The sequence below is a fragment of the Prinia subflava genome, chromosome 3 (assembly GCF_021018805.1).
Source record: "Prinia subflava isolate CZ2003 ecotype Zambia chromosome 3, Cam_Psub_1.2, whole genome shotgun sequence".
Lineage (NCBI taxonomy): Eukaryota > Metazoa > Chordata > Aves > Passeriformes > Cisticolidae > Prinia > Prinia subflava.
The window spans coordinates 36,241,182-36,262,367 of record NC_086249.1 but is presented as its reverse complement, the minus strand read 5'-3'; the positions used below and the strand labels follow the sequence as shown (position 1 = coordinate 36,262,367).

Below are 21,186 nucleotides of genomic sequence, written 5' to 3'. Positions count from 1 at the left end.
GAATGATTAGTTCAGTAGCACCGCTGTAATTTTTTTTGTGTACTTTCACCTACTACTGATTAAGACAAAGGAATTCTACAGGTCTAATGAAATGTAATTATAAAACATTTTCTAAATTCTGCAAGGTACATCTTTAGTTGGGACCAAGACTTTTGTTTGTATTTTTAAATAAAGTACATTTCACATTCTTAGTCTTGGAAAAATAATTTTGTTTTAAGAATGAAAACATTAATTTGTGTTTCATTGAATACAAAAGCAGAAGCATACTGTTCAAAATGTATAAAGTTTATTCAAGAACTCAGTTTCCAGTTCTTGCAATTTCCTTTTGCATAAAGCTAAATAAAGACAGACAAATGCAAATACTAAAGGACGGTGAAATGGGGAAAAAAAAGGCTCATGTTTGGGCAATCACCAGTGAAGTCTTTCTATGTTTTTTCCACCATGCAACAATTGCAACCAGTTGCAACAACTGCTGTAAATAATTCTTTTTGAGGGAATAAATATGCAAAGAAATCAGTTCACTATGCTGGTAGTGATTTTTTTTCTCTCTCCCACTTGGATAATACTTTTGGAAATAAACTAGAGAACTGCATACTCTCTTCCCTGTGTGCCATAATTTTCTATTACTCTAACTATTTACTGAAGTTTGATTCAAGTAGAAACAGTAATTTTGAAGTATTAAAGAGAGAGGGATAGATGGAGATATCAGAAATGATAATTTAGTGATGTATGAACTGTGTTGAGATTAACAGTAATTTAGGTTGTAGCATCGGCTGATTACACTCTGGTAATTTTAGCATAAATTTTGTTTCTCTACTAACCACACCTAAAAGAAAAAAAAATAGTGACAAGATGTCACCAGTCATGCTTTAAAAATGTGCACAATAGAAAAATGGAACAATACTTCTGATGTCAGTTGCAGCATAATTGAAAGAAGAATGAAATTTAAGCAATGAAAAGGATCATGTTGGTGATTCGGGTAATGGCAGTGCTGAGGGTACAGCAGACCTCTTTAGGTTTTGGTACCACTCAGAATCCACCTGAGAACTGAAGCAAGTCCAGATTATCTCCACAAGAAAGGTGGTAGTTATTTCAGTGTCTAAATCAAGTACCATCATGCTTAACAGTGTTACCAGCCAGGGGACTGCACCCTGATTTTCCTAGCTCCTTAGGGGTCAGGTTTTTCTTGCTTGGAAAGCCTCAGTTCAATCCTTTGCTGTGAATTAACTGGCAAATCACATTTGAAAATGTGCCTCCAAAACAAAAGCTTAAAATGTATAACTTAAGTGCTGTACTTCTATTGCCAGCAGAACAAGAGGATTTTAACTATTTTGCAGTATCTGGCTAACATTTAGGTTAGATTAGGAGAATGATTTGTTTGATACTCCATGGAAGTGGGCATATGTTCCTTGATGTCAGAACAATGGCTGAAATTTCTAAGGACTCAAGTCCTAGTTTTGCTGTTAATACTACGCCTGTAAGAGACTGGTGACATTACAGTTCTCCAAGTTACCTGTAGCAGCACATTTAAGGTATCTGGCACATGCAAGGGTATTTGCTGACCTTCATTTTAGTACTCATACTTTCTATTCAATGATTAAACTGAGTCTGCTCATATTTTGGTTTGTAAAATCTTGTGCATTGAGCTGGAACCACCTAAACTGCCTTTAAAAGAATACTGAAGACAGGCTTCTGTCAAAACTGTGCTTCAGCTGAGGGCTTAGCTGTAGAGACAGATACAGTGAAGAAATACAGCTGTGGAGATAAACACATTTCTCTCCTAATGGCCAACAGCCTTGGACTCACTCCTGAAGACAGGAGATCTCATCTGAGGGTTGGTTTTCTTCCTTTGTTCACCAGAGCCAAAGTAGCAAGTTTTTAAAAAGTTAGTAGTTATTTTGTCCCGATTCTTCTGTTTTAAGGATGATGATTCATTTTTTTCCCAAAAGGTGGATATTTGTGGTTTATTAACACTGTGGGTTAAAACCCTTCTGTAAATAGACACCAAGGCACTATGTGATAGCTCCTTCCTGGATAATAAAATCAAAAAGTGTATACAAAATGGCATCAAAGGAATAAAAAAAACCCATGAGGTTTTAACAACAGACTACTAAATACAAATCTTGCTACCCAGAGGTGTGCAAACAATTTATTTGTTTTCAGTGCAACAATGTACAGGGGAACGGGTCTGCAGTCATGTTTGTTTACAAGGCCAATAAACGGTTTGTCAGCTCTGGTGAGCATTTATTTTGTATCCAAAGTCCTAATGTAAAAAATAGTAACAGTTCTACTCTCTCTGTTTGTGATGGAGTCCCACTCTGACAGGATCAGATATATCAGTCAACAGGTGCAGATGGAAATGAAATATTCCTCTTAACTGAATCTGTGGGCTACATAAAAGGATTTTTTCCCAGTGCCCAAATAGTTCCTTGTGTCAGACAATCTGAAGACATATATTTCTTTTCTTTTTACTAGTCCAGCTGGCACAACAGATTGCCTTGTTGAATTAGCATGTCCTAAAATAAAAAAGGATTTAAATGAATATGACAGTACAGGCAGTAGAACAAACAACTGCTATTATAAAATATACTAACTTAATTCTTTGTTCTATGGTGAATGGATCTGAGACACAGAGAGGCCTTCATGACTTCTGGAGCTTTTTGCATTAGTTATTTTTATATGAATCTCAGTAAGAAGCAAATCAGCATAGTGTTGCCAAATTAAAATAGAAAGCTATTAGCAAATTAACATCTTTTACACAGAACTTATACAAATACCGCATTTTTCTATCTTGTGTTATTGCAAGAACAAAATTGCATAGACCATTTGCTGGCACTTTCTGAATTCTCCTAATAATGCTTTGTCTTACAAATAATTCAAGTAGTTCCCTCAATTTAATTTCACCCACTAACACAGTAAGTGTTTACATGTAGTGAGAGGAAAAACCCACGGATCTCAAAAATATGAACAACGACATAATCATCTGACTGAATAATAGTTCGGCAAGGAAACATATTTGTTTTATTTTTTTATGCTCTCTGTAAGGCTGTTTTCCAAGTGTTACTGACAAAACATGTAATCGGATTCAAGTCATTCTTCTGAAGTGGAAATGTCATTTGTGCTCTTCTTCCCCTTACACCCTGTATTCCAGAATTGCAGATGCAGATTTGTTTCCCAAATGGTAAGTGCTTTTTTTTTAAAACACTGAAAAACACCTTTTCAGTAATGCTCTTTAGGAGTAGTACCAAACTCAGAGGCGCAAGGGGTGTGCGTGCGGCCGTTCCGCGCGCCTCACTGGCAGACCCGGCTGTACTCTTGGCACGTGGAGCCCACGCCGGCCACCGACAAGTAGAGCTTTCCATCTGGACACACGCAGATTTCATAGAGCCCCTGAGAAATCCCGGATCCGCCCCGTGCGCCCTCAGGCAGCTTGGGCAGCCGCACAGTTTCGGCATCGAGCAAAAGCTGGGTGGGAAAAAGCGGAAAAATGGAGTTGTTAGAGATAATAAAGCAGTAACAGGCCATGAGAAGAGCTGAATTTGACTAAGCAGAGGCTAAAAAATGGCCTTTACACAGGACTTGTTATATAAAAGGTTTCTCTGGGCCCTGGGATCTTGGCAGACATAAAGGCAGGGCAGGAATAAGCTGGTGCCCACCCTCCTCTTAGCAGGGAATTGGTGAAGTTCAACAGGGCCAAGTGCAATGTCCTGCACCTGTGCTGGGGCCGCCCCCAAAATGGATACAAGAGGATGACGAATGGATTGAGAGAAACCCTGAGGAGAAAGATGTGCGGGTATTGACAGATGAAAACCTATGCTGCATCCAGCTCTGGGGCCCCCAACACAAGAAGGACATGGGCCTGTTGAAATGAGTTCAGAGGAGAGGCACGAAGATGCTCAGAGGGATGGAGCACCTCTCCTATGAGGAAAGGCTGAGAGAATTGGGATTGTTCAGCATGGAGAAGAGAGGAGGAACCTCATTGTGGCCTTCAAGTAATTAAAGGGGGCCTACAAGAAAGCTGGGGAGGGACCCTTTATCAGCAATAGTGGTTTTAAATTGAAAGAAGGTAGATTTAGTTTGGATATAAAAAAGAATTTTCAGTTGTGAGGCACAAGAGCATGCTGCCTAGAGAAATGTGGACGACCCATGCCTGGAAGTGCTCAAAGCCAGACTGGACCGAGCTCTGAGCAGCCTGGTCTAGCTGAAGGTGTCCCTGTCCATGGCAGGGGAAGTTGGACCCCGATGATCTTTAAGGTCCCTTCCAGCACAATTCACTCTGTGAGTCTAAGATGAGTGACAGTGCCCATGCACAGAACAGCAGGACACAAGCACTGCTCTGCACCCAGGTCTGTCCTGGCCTGAGTGCTGAGGCCTCACTGCCCAGCCGGCTGGTTAGGGATGGACACGGGTTGGTCTGTAGCTCCTCTGTGAAAGAACTGCCACAGTACAGCCTTGCAGAGGGGATTAACAGGCTGCTGCATGTTGCCTGCTGCTAACAATGTCTGCAGAGCTTCACTCCTTAATTTTGCCGCTCTGGGGCTGCGTCTGCTTCTGAGCCAAGATTCCCCACTGGGGTGCCTGGGAATCACTGCACTACTGGGGAGCTAAGCAGTATCCAAGTTTTATTCGAAAGCACCTCTCTAAGCTAATACAACATTATGTCTGTTGGTAGTATTATTTACACAAATAAAAGTTTTATTATTGGCACCATTAATTTTAATATCCTGCCACCTAAAACCTGAAGAATTAAATTAATAGAACTTGAAAAAAAAGACTTGAAGTTATAGTCACACAGAAGATCACCCACAGTTATGGAAAAGAATTGTACTCACCACGCCATCACTGCTGTGTAGTTTGATATCCATCTGGGAAAGAGCTTCAATATTCCCAGCTTGTGCTTTGATATTAATTCCTCGTGGTGCATCCATGCTCAAAGATCGAGTTGGTGACTCCAGCCTAAAAACAGGAGCAGGAAATCAGACAGTAGCACAATCTCATACATTCCTTTATTTTAGAAAAATAAGTGAACATTGAACAAGCCCTTGCAGGCTCTTGCCTGAAGTCATAAAAAAGATACAGCTTCCCTTTTCTTCAGGCAGACTTGAAAAAGGAGACAGCTATTTCAAAAACCAACAAAGCATCACAAATGAAAAATGTAGATTAATTCATAATACAAATGCAAGGTATTATTGAATACATAACTGCAGATTATTTCAGTATAACAGTAACTTAATCTACTAACCTAAAACCCAGTTTTACATTAGTTTAAATTTGTTTTCATTTTTGACATAGTAAGACATTTAAATAAATACAATTAATACAGTCTGTAACTTTTTTTAATCAGTAAGATTTTTGACTCTGCAATTAGTTGGACCAAGATTTCACTCAGTGTGTGTGTGTGTGTGTGTGTGATTTAACTAGATGACATCTGAAACTTAAAAACTGTTAATTTGAAATAAAAATGATACAGTTTAACAACAGGGAGTTGCAAACCCTGCAGTGCCACAAGATGGCAGGAAGGCACTGTATTATCTGAGAAATCACCTCGTCGTTTCAGCTGTGCAGGAATAATGATTTTTATTTTTCAAAGTGGTAAGGCTTTGCTTCTTCAGAATTTTAGTATCATTTCCATGGTAAGTAGCAGGGATAGAAGTACTAATTAAAAATCACGAGAAGGAAAGTAAAAGACCTGTAAGTAAGTAAAACAAGCTAGTGATTATGTTGCTTCTTTTGACCATTACCTAGAACTGCTTCATCTGGAGGCACTGCAAGATCAGAATTGATAGTTTTGATCATGAATATGCACTCAGCCAACACTTTACAGGTGAATATGAAGGCTAGAGAAAGTGAGACAACTGGTGGTCCCTGTTTACATCTGTGCTAGCTTTCCTATTCCCTGGACACATACCAAAGAATGTGGGTTGCATCCACATTGCAGAACACAGACACACCTGTTCACAAACCTGCATGTTCCCACCCACTGTGTTTTCTAGAAATGCAGAGGGTTATGTGTGTGTGCACTCCCAGCAGATGCTGTGTTGGCTCCATGGGTGCTCCACAGCTGCCAGTCCAGACGAGTGGAAGCTGTGCCCAAGCAGGTCCTCTACTGGGAATGCTTTGTATAGTGAGTCCAGACTCTTGACTGCCAATAATTGACAGGAATTAGCTGTCTAATGTACTGGGCCTCTTTCAGTTCTTCCTTTTCTTTTTGTTTTACTCTTACTTCATTAAAACCAGCATGTAAAAGAAGACAGTTTGTGTGTGTGAGAAAGTTCAGTTGTATCTTTGAATTCTGAAGACACTAAATCCAGCTGATAACTTAAAACCTAAATCCATGATATCTAAGCACAGTCACTGAAACATCATTTTTTATCCTAAAATCTGAAAATAGCTCAGGCAATATTGGCTTATCACTGCTGGCCAGAGTTAGCAGAAGATTCTGTCTCCTCTGATCTTCAAAGGTCCCTTCCAACCCAAATCATTCTACAGCTTTATGTTTCTATGATCTGCCTCTCCGTGACACCTCCTGGGTTCATCACCTTCAATTAGTTTAAACTCCAGACTGATAAATCAATAAAATACTTACAAATGGGTAAATGCATCATTGCCCCATACTGAGACCTAAAATAATTTAATGCCTCATTCCATGAATCTGAGATAACACAAACTTCTGTCATGATCATGCTGTGTACCAGGCCATGAGTACGAGTTAGTTCTGCATCAGACAACCAATACAGTATTAGTAATCTTTATTATGCAGTGTTTGGAATTTACCAGCTTTTGCATCTTAGATGCATCTTGCAGCTTAGATCTCTAGATTTATACCTCTATGAAATAGAAAATCAGTTCCTCCCTGAGTGATTAATGTGGGAGGTTTGCTTCATGGGAATATTTTTCAGTGCACATTTGTATGCATTATATGCCAAAAAATTAAACAAAGTTTCTATTTTCAATCTTTTAGTATAGTTTCACAAGTTAATGTCAAGGTAGTTAAATATAACTCTGCCATAGTTTGTCTTAACAAAAAGCTTTAAACTCTGAAATATTTCATGTTCTTTTGTAAAGTATTTCACCTACATAAGCAAATTATAAGTAGGCATAAATTTTTACTTTTAAACTCCATTGAACATCACAAGACAGCAGACTGGGACAAATTTCTGAGAGTATGTCAGACCCGGAATTTAAAAAGCAATCAAACACGAGAGAAATATTTCTTACTTTCTACAAAAATTAATGCTGGCATGAAGCCTACAGACTTTGGAAGCACTTAGATTTATGATATGACATACACATAATTTAAATTACATTGTAGAATTACATTTGCTATATTAATCACAAACCTAAATTTCTGCTGTTTATGCAGGCCCTATTTCTAGATTAACTCAGCTTGGATTTGCCTAATTAAGCATGTCATTGAAGCTTCCTGGCAATGCAAACTGTCGTGAGTCAGTGACGTGAACTGTAATACGCGAGATGCTAGCAAAGGCAAGAGTCAATAACACTAATGATGCATTTCTTCGTAGACTATTCAAAGGTTTGGTGTCTGAAGTCCAGATGTACTCAAAGGGAAATGGGCACCTAGTGTAGAAACAACCTGAGTTGAACCTTGACTTTGAATGTCCCTTCTCAGTCCCCACACTGATGTGCATCCCTTGGGTGTCCTGCCAAAACAAGAATTCAGCTTGTTTGCAAATGATGGAGGGTGCTCGGAGAGTAAGAGGGAAGAAATTATTTCTCTTAGAGTTGTTGGTCACTTTACAGTGTTTGAATTTGAGCATTAGAATGATGAGGGTATATATTGTTACTAGTCACTTTATCTTTTTTTTTTTAAACTACCAGACACATAAATTACATTTAAGATAAAGTGAATGATCTTTACCATCTAGGGGAATTAATCTATGTAATGTGCTGTCCTAAATGTGGCATCTGTCACAGCCTCTATTTCACTTGGGAAGATGGATTCTGTACTTAAGAGTAGCTTCTAGGAACTGTGGTAGCTGCCAGGGTCAATTAGCAAGGGGTGTGGTGCAAGAGAAATTGATCTGGGCAGCACAACATTTGATGCCAAGGACCTGACAGCTGATTACACGTGTCCTGAGGAGTACTCTGGACTAGCTGTCACCAGCTGGATGCCCATAAAGACTGGAGCCCATTAGGTGTTCTCCAAGAGATCACAACTTTCAGAATAGTTTAACACAAATGTCACCCTGTCCATGTACCCCAAACAGTTCCACAATGAAAATCAAGATGTGGAGAGCTCAGGCCACTGGGAGATTTCCCTCAAAAGCATGTTTCTAATTTGAATTAAGACACTCAAGTAGACATACCCATAGATTGTAAGGCAGTGCAGGCCACACCTGGGCTCACCTGCTGGATAGTTACTTTGTCTTGCTCCCCTTCACCATGATGCCTGCAGCCTGAGAAACTGCACTATGTCAGCCCATGAAAAGCAGGGAAGGGTGAGGGAATAGGTGGTCCCTGGTAGTATTTTATAGCTGTCATTTGCTGGATATTGGTTCTCCATAGTCCATTGCAAATAAAGCAATTGATTACAGCAAAGATAATATTTTCATTGCTGTCTTATTTTTTGGTAAGAGTTCCAGGAGTGAACTATATTGTCTTGTCTGGCTGCCAAAAAAATTTGGTGCTGAGCTGTGCTAAATAATTCATGAAGGACTGTGTGAAAAATATTCAGAGGGATCCTTGACAGCATCCAAGCTGTGGATCTGAAACCATCCCAAACAACCTAAAAGCCTGGAGATTTCCATTTTCCTATAAGCATGTTGCAAACTCGTGGAGATGCCAGGTCACCAGAAATTGCTCAGCTGGCTGTTAGGGAGGATGTGAGGGCAATGACAGGCTGCAGCAGTTCTAGTAAAGAAGCAGATGACATTGCCTGGGCATGCTGCAGGAATATTGATCTCTTTTTCCATACTGGTCTGGTACGAGTCAGAAGGATACTTTACAGATCTTGTAAGTACCACAAGGCACCAGAGAGCTGATTCTAGCACTGAAGAAAGACTACCACAAATTTCTTACTGCAGTTTGGGGGTGCTTGACCCTTAGTGCAGGACAGAGGAACCAGCTTGCTCTTGGGTAATTGCTTAACCTTTCCTTCTGACTCCTTTTTGACATTTCCAGCTCATGAGTGACCATCTCAACTGAATTCAATGGGAAGAGAATTCCATGGTATGACCTTAGACAGAAGTTACCCACCTGTATGCATTCTTCCCAGCAGCTATCTAAGGAGGATCAGGGTTACTGTAACTGGAGTGAACAGGTCCAGGATCAACACTACCTCCAATATTGTAGTGCACCCAGCAACTGTGCATCCCTGGAAGTGTCCAAGGTCAGGTTGGACAGGGCCTTGAGCAATGTGATCTAGTGGAAGGCGTACCTGCTCATGACAGGGGTTGGAACAAGATGATCTTAAAGGACCCTTGCAACCCAAACCATTTTGTGATTCTATAATCAAAACACCTTTTTCACATCATCAGGTAAGGAAGAGACCCTCATATTCCTTTGGTGTGCAAAAAGAAATCCTGCCATGAACACCAGCCCCAGAGTTCATTTGACTTTTGTAAAGGTTAAAGGGGAACAGAAATTAAATTATGCCAAGACTAGAGGTCATGGAGCAAAGGATGAACAGAAAAGGCAAGAAAAGAGGAAAAAAAAAGACAGAAAAAAGGGAAAAAGGAGAATCTTTAACCTGTCAAGGAACTAATGTTTTGAAAGCCAAAACAGCAGCCTAGAGGATTCTATGGGCTTAACTGGCCTTGGTTCTCTATAGATGTCTGCTTTGAACCCTGCTTTTTGAATGCATGTTAACCTTTAAAAGGCAATAGGAGTATATTGACTTTTTGATTAGTCTGAAAGCAGTCTAATTCCCCAGCCATGCAGCTAGACATTGTAAGAAGATAAACCATAGGCAGAGCATGCACTAGTCACACAGGCAAAAGAGATTGTCAGTGTTTATTTATGGTGCAGTATACACCATATCCTTTCTTTATGAAGAAGCTGGATTTCTGTTGACATGAGCTGAGCAAAACTGGGCTGGAGTTCTAGAGGTGGAGAGTGTCATGGGTTGGTACTGGCTAGATGTTAATGCACCCATGAATATGTTTTTTTCCTTAACAGCTACTGTGGGATGTGATCAGGAACAGAGCAGAGCAGGCTTAAATCTTGAAAACAAAAAAAAAACCCACCAAAACTTTATTACATTACATAAGAACAGGGACAGAAATACTCTTAAACACACACAGAGACAGAAATAAAAACTTCTTAGAACATTTCTTCTCTCAGTTTCTACCTCCCCACACATCACTCTTCACAGACCAACCTTTGGGTTTTAGATCAAACAATCACCACTCAAAAACAAACTAATCTTCAATTCAGCAAGGGAGAGAGGAGTCTCTCTCGCACCACAGACTGTTCTCCAGAACACACGGGTCCACCCCTTATGTGTTCCCATGTCACCCATGGCACCGCCCGGAGAAGTCTGCTAAGGTGACACTCTCTTTTTCCTATGTCCAGCGCTCTCACCGCTGTCCATAGTCTGAAGCTGCATACAGGGCTCTTTTAAGGATGCTGCATGCCGAGCTCTCCCCCTTTTTACCCAGGGGCCGGGGTTCCAGGAGCAGGTCTGCCCTGAGGGCAGAGGGCACCACCTCACCCTCCCCCTCTCTTCTCTGCTCGCTCCACTCTTCAAGTGCCAGTCACTGTAGCAAAAGCAGGGGCAGCTGTATCCACCCAAAAAATGCAGTTTATGTTCAAAAGAGACTCAAGTTCAGTCCATGGCTGACATTATGCAAGAAAAGTCCAGCTCAGAAGGCTACTCCTCTCATTCTCTGTCCATCAGGTTCCTTCCAATCGTGCTTTATCACCTCGGTCCCAGGCCGCTTCCTTCTCTTTTTTCCAAAACCACCAGTCATGAGAATCAATGTCTAAGAAAAGTTTCTTTCTGCCAAGCAAGGGTTAACAGTTTCTATCTCCCAGCAGGCTGCAGGCTCAGGCACTCCCAGGCTCGGCAACCCCCACGTGGCTGGGCACCTTCTCCCAGAGTTCGGGGGGGAAGAGGGGGTGAGCACACACAGAAGGCACTTCCACAATTTTCCACCCCTCCATCCTGGACGGGGCAGTTCACAGTTCAGTTCCAGTCCTGTCCGCTCTCTTCTTCCCCCTCCCTGGGGCTCCGGCTTACCTGAGCCGACCACATGTTTCCCCTCCCCCACCCAGCCTCGTGGCTGGGCAGGGGAAGGAGGCCTGAGACGTCTCTCTGCTGAAACCAGGATCTAAAAAGAGACTGAACCCCCCTGGAGTCCTGCTTTTAACTCTTTGTGTCCTCAGAGGCGTGTCTAAACCTCCGAGTGACTAATCTAGGTGCCAGCAGAAAGCTGATTACTAATTAGCCTGCTTACCTCTCCCTAGAAAAATTCACCTCCCCCAGCAACCACGACAGAGAGTAAGTAGCAGACATAGAGTAATGCCTACTGCCAATCCCCACCCACATTCACTTATCTCCCAGCAGCTTGCTGTTTGAGGTCAGGTGAGTGGGGAGGGTGACCAGGATGTAGCAAGAATGTGATTACCCAGACTTGAGGATCTTGGTGTTCTGCCTTGTGACTTTTGGTTGCTTGCCAGAAGGTCCAAAGGCAAAGAAGGACAAAACAACAGGACTGAGACCTCAGACTCAATATATGCCTCATTTCTGTATTTTGTAAAGGCACTTTTTTGGAACGCCTCCTAAAATTACATCTCCTTGCAAAGAGGAAAAATGAGTCTCACAGGATATTCCAGCAACCGTGCCGATCTTAAGGACACGGAAGTATCATTATTCAACAGTAAACTGTGATAGCTCTTACTGAATGTCAATGAATAGAAAATACTAATGACTCATTAAATCTTCCCCAATCAGTTTCTGCATAATGAAAATATAGCAGTTACTTAGTCAAGCCTTAGCACAAAATTCTGATTTGACGTAACTTCTATAAATCTTTCAAATGCTGACTGATTTTTCTTTCTAAAATGTCCCATTTTACAGCACACCTACTGAATTCCTTCCTTTAGAGATGGAATTATCCCATCCCACGTGGATGATATTGTCTTCCATATTGCTTTTGTTCACTTTGCTATTTTAAATATGAACTTCCCTGAGTTAAACTAAATGAAACATAATGAGAAAATTGGCTGAAAAACTGCATCCATTTTTTCTAGCTTAGTTCAAAAAAGTCATTTTCCAAGGATTATTGCCTCTGGGAGTTGCCTGAACTAGGATGCATATTCTGTTTCAGTAAGACTAACGTCAATATCTACAGCTCCTATACACTGAATACTAAGTTAATTTATTATTTATGCCACAATAAAATGTAATATGCAAACCAGCATGTTTTTAATGAATCAAAATTTAATAGCAATTATCTTAGATTTTAAAAAGAGAACATTTAATAATTTTCTACAAAGTGAATTTGGCTCTTCCATTGCAGAAAAAATTACAGGAAAACTTACAGTAGCATGAGATACAACTTTATATTAAAACTGTGCCTTTGACTTAACTGTGCCAAAATTTTTAACTCCAGTAAATTTTTTGTGTCAATAATAAATAAGATCACCAGTCTCTTGTGAAAATACAGAAAAGTTGTCTGTTAACTCTGTAAGAAAACAATGTTAACAAGGGTCCAAGTGAATTTAGAGAACCACACTTTGAAAATACCTGTTTAGAGACAAGTGTACATACACAGGAACTCCATTAGAGAAAAATTATTTGGGTGGAATATAAGCAGCTGTTCTTAAAGCACCTCATTTTTTCAGGAATTCTGAAGCTTTTATAAAAAATCTTCAGTGATCCTATGTTGTAACTTAAAGACTATAAAACGATAGAGCAATCTGTTCTAATTTGATTTTAAAAGTAACCTTTGTTTCTTGATTCTTCGGCTTATTGCTTAAATGCATTTATGAAAATTCCATTTTGGAAGGTCCATACTTTGCCTCCAAGCACTTGGGGAAGTCTCAAAATGTGTTGTGCTTTGCTGACAGCTTTTTACACCTCTGACCTCTGAAAATACACAGAAATGTACCTTGTAATACACTGAAATGTCCCAAATACTTTCATGGAATGGAGAAACCAAGAAATCAGATCAAAAATATTCACTAGGCTCAAATAAGCAACCAATAGGGAATGCATTCTCTAAAGCTAAAACAATCTTGTAGTGACCTTTTGGAATATTGAGCCACTGCAGTAATGGATCTTAGGCTCTTCATGCTTTTTATGTTTAGACAATCGTTGTATGAAAATAAAATAATAATTAATCAGATTCTATTGTAAGTTTGATTTTCCATAGATCAATTAATCCATTTATATTTATTTATTCCTATATTTAAATAATTTTATCCATGTACTTAATACAAGCTTATACCTCAAAGATCTTGAATATGGAGTCAAGTCTGTTATGTGCCCTACTGCTGCATCAGGGTGTCCACCTTCTACATATTCCTACACTAGAGATGGAGGACCCAGGAAAGCAACCTGGATTGTGTTCCTCTAATGATGTCTGTGCTAAGGACTCCATGAAAGAAAAGCACTAACAATATAAGGCTCTTATCCTTTGTTGTGCTTCAGGCTGTGGGCAATCGGATGACTCCAGATTAGAAGAAAAGAGAGATTGTGCTATTTTCCTGATACATATTTGAATATTCATAAGCTTTAAGAAATAAGTCAGTTACAGAGGACATTGGAGACGAGTGTGCAGTGTGGGATAGAAAACCAGAAAAATGTTCAAAACAAGACTTGCAGGAGCAGCTGTAGAAGATAAGAAATATAAATGTAAATATATGGGATGTACAACTATCAAGATTAGTACAAAAAAGAAATCTGAATTTGATGCAGAAAATACAGAGAAGGTTTTGAAGGAAGAAGAGATTCAGAAACTGGATAGCAATGAAAACACCTGGACTTTTGAAATTCTCTAAGTCTTTAGTGAGTATAAGACAACCATGGATTTTTACCAACTAAGAAAGGATACCTCTTTTAGGTAAATATGATGATGTCATGACTTTCCTGAAAAGAAAAAGTCATAGTATGGCTGGGGCCTCCAAGCTAATTATTAGCTTGGAAGGACTCATTACCTCATGCCTGACTTTAAACAAGAATTAGTAATTGGCAGCATTTTCTAATCCTAGTCACATGGTTATATAAACTATGATTAGCAATTTAGATGAATTTATGAAATATTGGGTTCCAAGTGGAAAGCCTTTATTCTGTAATCTGAACATTTCCCAGCACAGTGCCGCGTTTCTTATGATGAATTTTCATTTCTTCAGATCTTAACCAAACATGGTGTAGTTGGTAAGTGCATAATTCCTAAAGAAATACCATTGATCCCCCATGCACCCTTCAAAATTATTAGAAAGAAAGAACTAGTGCTAGAGCACAGTTAATCTGCTCTGGTTTAGATAGTCCTGCAAAATGCCCTCCCAATACCTGTTGCCTTCCACCAAAAGTGATGAGATGTGGTGCAGACATCTACACTTAGATGTCCAAATAAATCGAATCAATTCCACCTAAACATCTGGCCAAACAGTTGTAAACCCCTGGGGCCTTGCTCCAGGAATATAGTTACAATAGTTTCTGTGTGAGTGGCTTGTGGGAGGATCCCTTTCCACTTCAGCCAATGAATGAATGAATGAATGATTTTGCTTGCAGAAAGAGGAGCATTCTAAACCTGGATGGAGATCTGAGATGTGCCTGCATATGCTGGGCACACAGAGGTCCTCTACCTTTGGACTCAGTTGTATGGATGCAGCCTAAATATGTAAGAGACGAGTGGTAACCAGGAGTGTGTGCTGAACCATCAGCTAAATCACATAACAATGAAGAAATAACTTAGAATCAGCAAAAATGTTAGGCATAGGCAGATGAAGGGGTTTTTTTATGTTTTCAATTTTTAGCCCTACTCCATAGGCATAGGAAGCACAGTTGATTTTTAAATAAATAAATCTACTAGGGTTTTTTTAAGCTCATTATGTCTTATGCTAAAAATGATCAAGGATAATGATCAAGGGCAGAACCCCAAGGCACTGCATTCCTTTTGAGTGCCATTCTTAGATATTGGGAGTATCTGCTGCTCTTGAAGGTGTCAGCTGGTGTTTTCTTTAGCATATTTTTCTTTCCTTTAAATAAAAAAATCTTCTGATACTTTTATTTCTTGAAATAGCCTGTGTTCCAAGTTAGTTCTGTATTTATGTTGTAAATCTGAAATGTGTGGCAGCAGATGATTCCAGGACAGCTCAGTTATGAGATTCTGGATTCAAGGGAATTGTTCAGCATAAGCACAGCAGGCACTAACATTGCTTATGGCTTAGGGGGGATCTCTGTGCACAAGCACAATTACAAAGCCAGATTTGAATAACAGATGTTTCCAGCTCCCAAGCTTTTGGCTAACAGATTTTTTTTTAATGTAAGCCACATAAAAAGAAGTGTTCAAAGTTCTAGAACAAATACATTTATGTGCTCTCTTAAAAAAAGAATAAAACAGTTCCCAGTTTTAATGGCACTTTGAAAAGGCTCTAAAAGCAATTTAAAACAACATTTATAATGTATTCCAAAACATAGCAGATATGATTATCACAGTGTGCTTATTTGTTTACTAGTTCCCCGTCCATTTTAAATATTGTGGAGTTTTTTCCTGTTTGCCCACTGTCACTCAATGCAGAGTTGCTGAAGGAATGAAGACTAAAGATAAGACTAAAACATATTAAAATAGAAGCTTCTCAAGACTGACAGTTGTGATGAAGAGTTGTAAGAGCTAATTCAAAAGAGGTCTCTGTGATGACATCAGTTTTATCATATGCTGACTCTCCAGGTAATTAAAAATGACCAGGACCCCAGTGAATGTGATTAAATCTGGCACATCACAGATGTTTCCAGCATAGCCATCTTTTTAAAATTACTTTAATAATATTATAAAATAATGTCTTGTATTATAAAATTTTAATCTCATATAATAACAGCACTTGCATCATTGTTGTAAAAAATGGGGTTAGCATTTTCCTTATGATTAGTTTCATAAAATTATCTTCCAGGCTGAAATTTGTCATGCCTTTCTTTTATATGTATCTCAAGCAATTTTTTATTTATTATGCTGAAACACAGCAAGATTTCAAGTAACTAGAATTCTTCAGTACTTGCTGTTCATAGTGTCCACGAAAATAAATGTTCTCCATGAAAATAAACACTCAGGTGAAGAGGCTTCACTGAAAAGCAGGTCATACCCTTTCCTTCTTGTCACTGCTGGTAGTGGCTGAATGTGCCACACTGTCATCAGACTCCTCGCAACTGAAGTATCACAACTGTCTGAGGGCGAGGGGAAAGAGTGAGTAGTGATGGTGTACATGTGCAATGCATCTTGGAAAAGTTACTCTTATCAGGCAACGCTTCCTTTCTTTTTCTGGTGTTTGCCACACCCACATCCTTACAGTGGGTATCTCCTGTTTCATGCCTCCTCCCCAGTTCTCTTGATATATGTGCAGATAGGTATGTAGATGAAAGATAATGTAAGGAATGATCTGCTCAACTCAGTATTACCACTTGGATCAGTGACAGCATAATCAGGCTTACAAACAGGGCTCCAGGTGGTCATCTGCAAGGTGGTGTCCAGAACTGTGACAATCACTAACCAAGTTTTCACAGTAGCTTGTGCTCCAGTGGAATATGCTGTAATCACTGATGACAAATTCGCTGTAGCAGACTCACCGAGCAGTCTGACATTGTCAGGGACCAGATAAACAGGTGCATTAATCATTACAGCTTTGCTCTTTGTGCTACTGACACAAGCAGCCATGGAAAATACTTAAATGACTGCCCCATACGAGCAGCAGAAACAACTTCTATTGGTTTTAATGTGTTCAGAAACATCTCTGAAAAACTGAGGCTTTAGGAAGAACATCAGCCACATGACTAGAGCAAGTGAAAGTAATTTATGAAAATGCTTGCAAAATTCTTTTTACTTTAGCAACATTTACAGGTAAAATCACTACTTACAAGACAACCAGATGTGATGTAATACACAAGACTTTGCTAAAAAAGTTTTTTAAAATATCCAATTCAGAAATGCTTCTGAAAAGGTGATCAACATGATGCCCTGTACTATCCAATCCTTCTAAACAACACCTTTTTACATATTTGAGTCCACCAGATGAATGGAAAGAAATTGTTTAAAGCTTTCAAAAGACATAGTTGGTGGTGTTCTTAATTAACCTGATTATGAAAAGTACATGAATGCAAATTTGTATCTAGCTAATTAAAGCCAGGGCTCATAAAATCACACTGCAATAGGAATATCTCACTAGTCAGGGAGCAGAGATGCCTTGCAAACACTGAATCATAACCTTAGTCTTACTTTCCATTATTTAATTCATTCTCTTCTGACTGACTGGGCTTTTGATTTACATAATGAATGCAAATCAAAATGACTGTATTTCAATTAGTGAGATGATATTTTTAGGCAACTAGCATGTAAGCATTAGTATTACAACTATGATTAAACAATTATTTGGCAAATGTTTTTCCCCTGGTTGGCTTCTATACATTTCTCTAGATTTCCTTCATAATTCTTACTCACACAGCCATAAAACTCCACAAACTCAATTTCCAGCCTTCTCTCTGTCTTATTACACAGTTTAACCATAGCAAATACTTCAAGTGCAAAAGGAAAAAATAATACCAATGGGAAATGGAAGGGATAAAAATAAGACTTCAGAAAGAACCTGAGAGAAGTAGAAGCCATAACTCCATCAGTAGAGTTTTTGGATGCCACAGAATAGATATAAAATTCAAGGATATATGCCAATTATGAATATATAGACAGGGAAAAGTCTACCAGGGAAAAGTACAGTAATTTATCCTAACCAGATACCTAGAAACCATACAATTGGCCCTCAAATTATCAATACTCTGTAATATGTCAGTCACATACCACTAAATATATATCTTTATGCTTTTAAGTGTTGGACAGCTATTTCACTTAAATATAAAACAATGCTTCTTAAATCACACATTTAAAGTTTTATTTAATACCAATATTATACATTTGTTTAGAATACATCAATTTCCCTGGGGAATATTGAAACATTTTCAATATATATCCATAAACCATTAAATATATCCATATTCTGTTAACATATATCTCTCTATAAATTTATTATCATATTCTGACAAAAGTTGACTCTCTGGAACAGTGATATCATTCCTGCTATAGTGCTTTCCAAAATCAAGGTAGTGGAATGATGTGGCTCATTCTGAACTTGGATGTAAACCCTCGGTTAAAGGACTGTCAGAGTATCACTACCTGAGTGTAGTAAAAGTGATTTCCCACAGGATTTGTGCTCAGAAGGCACAGCTGCTGGCTGTCAGACAGCCATACATGGCAAATATGAGAACAAAGAGTACTAATTCATAAGCATTATATTCATTATTCCTAATATACAGTTAGTTGATACATGGAAAAATGCCACATTCATAAGCACACTTCTTAAGTTTGGGAAATGCAAATGCTCAGCTCAGAGACATTGTTTTGAGATTTAAAGAGTTTTGCTGATCCAGATTTTCCTTTAGAAAAACAAGGCTACGTAGATTACAAGAAGCGAGCAGTATCGAAATGACAAAACTATGTATGAACTCCATGTTATTCAAGGATACAAATTTTAGGAGGAACACAGGAAAAGGCTAAATAATATAAAAGCTGTTGTAAGTTATCAGAAAAATATGTCAACATCAGACTTGAAAAATGTCTAAACTTAGACACCAGTTTTCAGAGACTGTTATTTGAGAACAGGGGATCTAAAAAGGTATGTGTGCTGGGATGAAACTCTGGATAACATCAGAAGAGTACTTTGAGTACTTAATATGAAACCTGAGGAAAAGATGGCTTCTAGGGAACTATTATAAATGTCTTTGTCCAGATCATTTAGTTCCAGGAGTTGCTGTTACACGTTTTTGACCTACATTTTAGGTCACAAGATACATGTCTGAACACGACCCTTCCTAATTCTGCTTAAATTCCATTTTTTTCTGGGAAGCAAGACACCTCTTTTCCATTAAAACTTTGCTGTGATCCACTTATAGGTGTCAGCCAAATAAATTCCTGGGAAGCCCCATGTCTTGGGTTTCCAAACTAAGACACCCTAGGAGACCTGACTGAGACAAGTTCCCAAGGTGCCAAATACACACCAAAGTCCAAGGCCTCATGAAGAGCCATGGAAAAGGCTACAAAATAAGTTGGCAGGAATAAAGAACTGGATCATGGCAGTCACTGACATACTTCTGTTCTCACTGTGACAATTGGCTGTTTTCAACCAGGTGCCTCCTCAGTGGTATTTGTCTGGGAGGGATATATCCTGGGATATTAATTACATGCAAGGTCCCATTTCTAGGTGTCCATTGGGTCCTAAAATCTTAAAAAAAATTGTAAATGAAAACAATATATCTTATTGAGATTTAAGAAATCCATTAAAAAATTAAAAAGTAGGCAATGTTATTTTAAATTTAGGAAAGCTGCAATCTTGAAATGAAGGTTTTTTTCTTTTAATTCTTCCTGCCAGTTGGAAGCAAATGCAAGCACTTCTCTTTTTCTTTATGAGTGAGTCATAAATTTGGTCTTTTAGACTGAAAAGGACTCTATAATTTTCCTTCAAATTACAAATGAAAAGACAGTTACTGACCGCAGTATAATTGCATTGCTCTGTCTCCATAACTTAGCTATAAAAAGACACGTTCTAACACACATATCTCTTTATTTCCAGAAAAGCAGTCTATCTTGAATTCGGCATTTGGACAAGAAAGCCAGCAGAATGTGTAATTCAGAGGCCATTTGTGTCAGCTTTGTTTGAAATCCTACTCTAAATCTGAATGAGAGAGAAAGAATGTGGCCCCTGTTCCCATGACACGAGCATTAAGAGCTTCCCAGTCAGCTCCTTGAAACCTGCAACTCCATTTGCAGTGGATGGGGTTTCTCAAAACACTATTCCCCACATTTAATGCTGCAGACCATGGCACATTATAACACATTAATCCGACATATCACATCCACATGGAACAGCACAACCACTGATAGAAAAATAAAGGAAAAATAGCAGAAGATTAATAGATGGTGAAAGTGTGGAGATAAGGCTCAAGGTAAGTAAATACGTTATATTAACTGTAACTCTGTATTCACTACCCTAATCTGGAAAGGAAGCATGTTCAAATCGAAAATAGGAAAGTCATACTTAAAATTGCATTTTAAACTTTGAAGTGCTTTTCAGTGGGTTGGTATTTAACAGTGTGGAATGAAATGGAATATTTATGAAGCATTGCAAAATATTCAATTTTGATAAACTTGTCTGACCTCCTTCACAACAGAGCGCATGAAATTTTTATGCTGACACTTAAGATTACCCTTGAAAGTAACCTTTTTCCAGCTGGACAAAATGGTCTTCACTGCCTACATCTTCATGTACCATCTGCACTGCAGACCAGTGCATTTCCTTCCTAAACCTCTCCAGAAGCCCCTCATGAAATCATTGCCATCTCTGCTTTCAAACTTGACACTGATTATGACAGAAAAAAAGAAAATTAAAGGACTGAGGCATCCTGAACTGCCCTGGATAAAGGCCTACCAGGATGGGAGAGAGGAGAGGAATGTTTTACAAGGGCATGTAGTGATGGAACAAGTGGCCATCTTGCTAGTTCTCTGACATCACTACAATTACCAGTAAACTTCTGTTAATTCTGGAAAAGTCTGTACTTCCCCCTATTTTAAGTTAATCGAAGACAGAACTGAGTGGGATTTTATGTATTGTATTTGAACTTTGCTAACAAATAGCAACATTCTAGATCAAAACTTGTGTTTGTAGCTGATGTGGTAAAAATCACTAAACGGGTAAGCTGTGAAGTAAACTCATCCATGGATGAGAATTAAGCTTGGTGTTTTCCCTCCTACTGTTATTCTAGCTCAAAAAGAGGTCTAAAAATTATACTAATAATAGTTGTATGTAGTCAGGAACATTGTAATTGTTGTTAAACAAAAGTGCAAATAAGAACTTAAGATGTAACAGCACATAACTGTTGTATGCTGTGTATAACTACTGGATGTAGAATAAAACTATATTGAGCCTATTAAAATATTAATTAATTAACATTTGAAGCAATGTAAC

At 38.8% G+C, this 21,186-nt stretch overlaps 1 protein-coding gene across 7 annotated transcripts in view; it reads right to left on the bottom strand.

Annotated features, from left to right (window-relative positions):
• Positions 1-264: 264 nt before the first annotated feature.
• SGCG (sarcoglycan gamma) overlaps positions 265-21,186 on the bottom strand; it is a 108,595-nt gene continuing 87,673 nt past the window's right edge. For 6 of the 7 annotated variants that reach the window (XM_063394678.1, XM_063394676.1, XM_063394675.1 and 3 more), the window contains 2 exons: positions 4,833-4,956; positions 265-3,465 (listed from right to left, as the gene is read on the bottom strand). In XM_063394678.1, coding sequence (XP_063250748.1) covers positions 3,292-3,465; positions 4,833-4,956 — 298 coding nt within the window. In that variant the 3' untranslated portion in view covers positions 265-3,291. The remainder of the gene's footprint in view (positions 3,466-4,832; positions 4,957-21,186) is intronic. The other variant, XR_010080013.1, reaches the window with a different exon arrangement.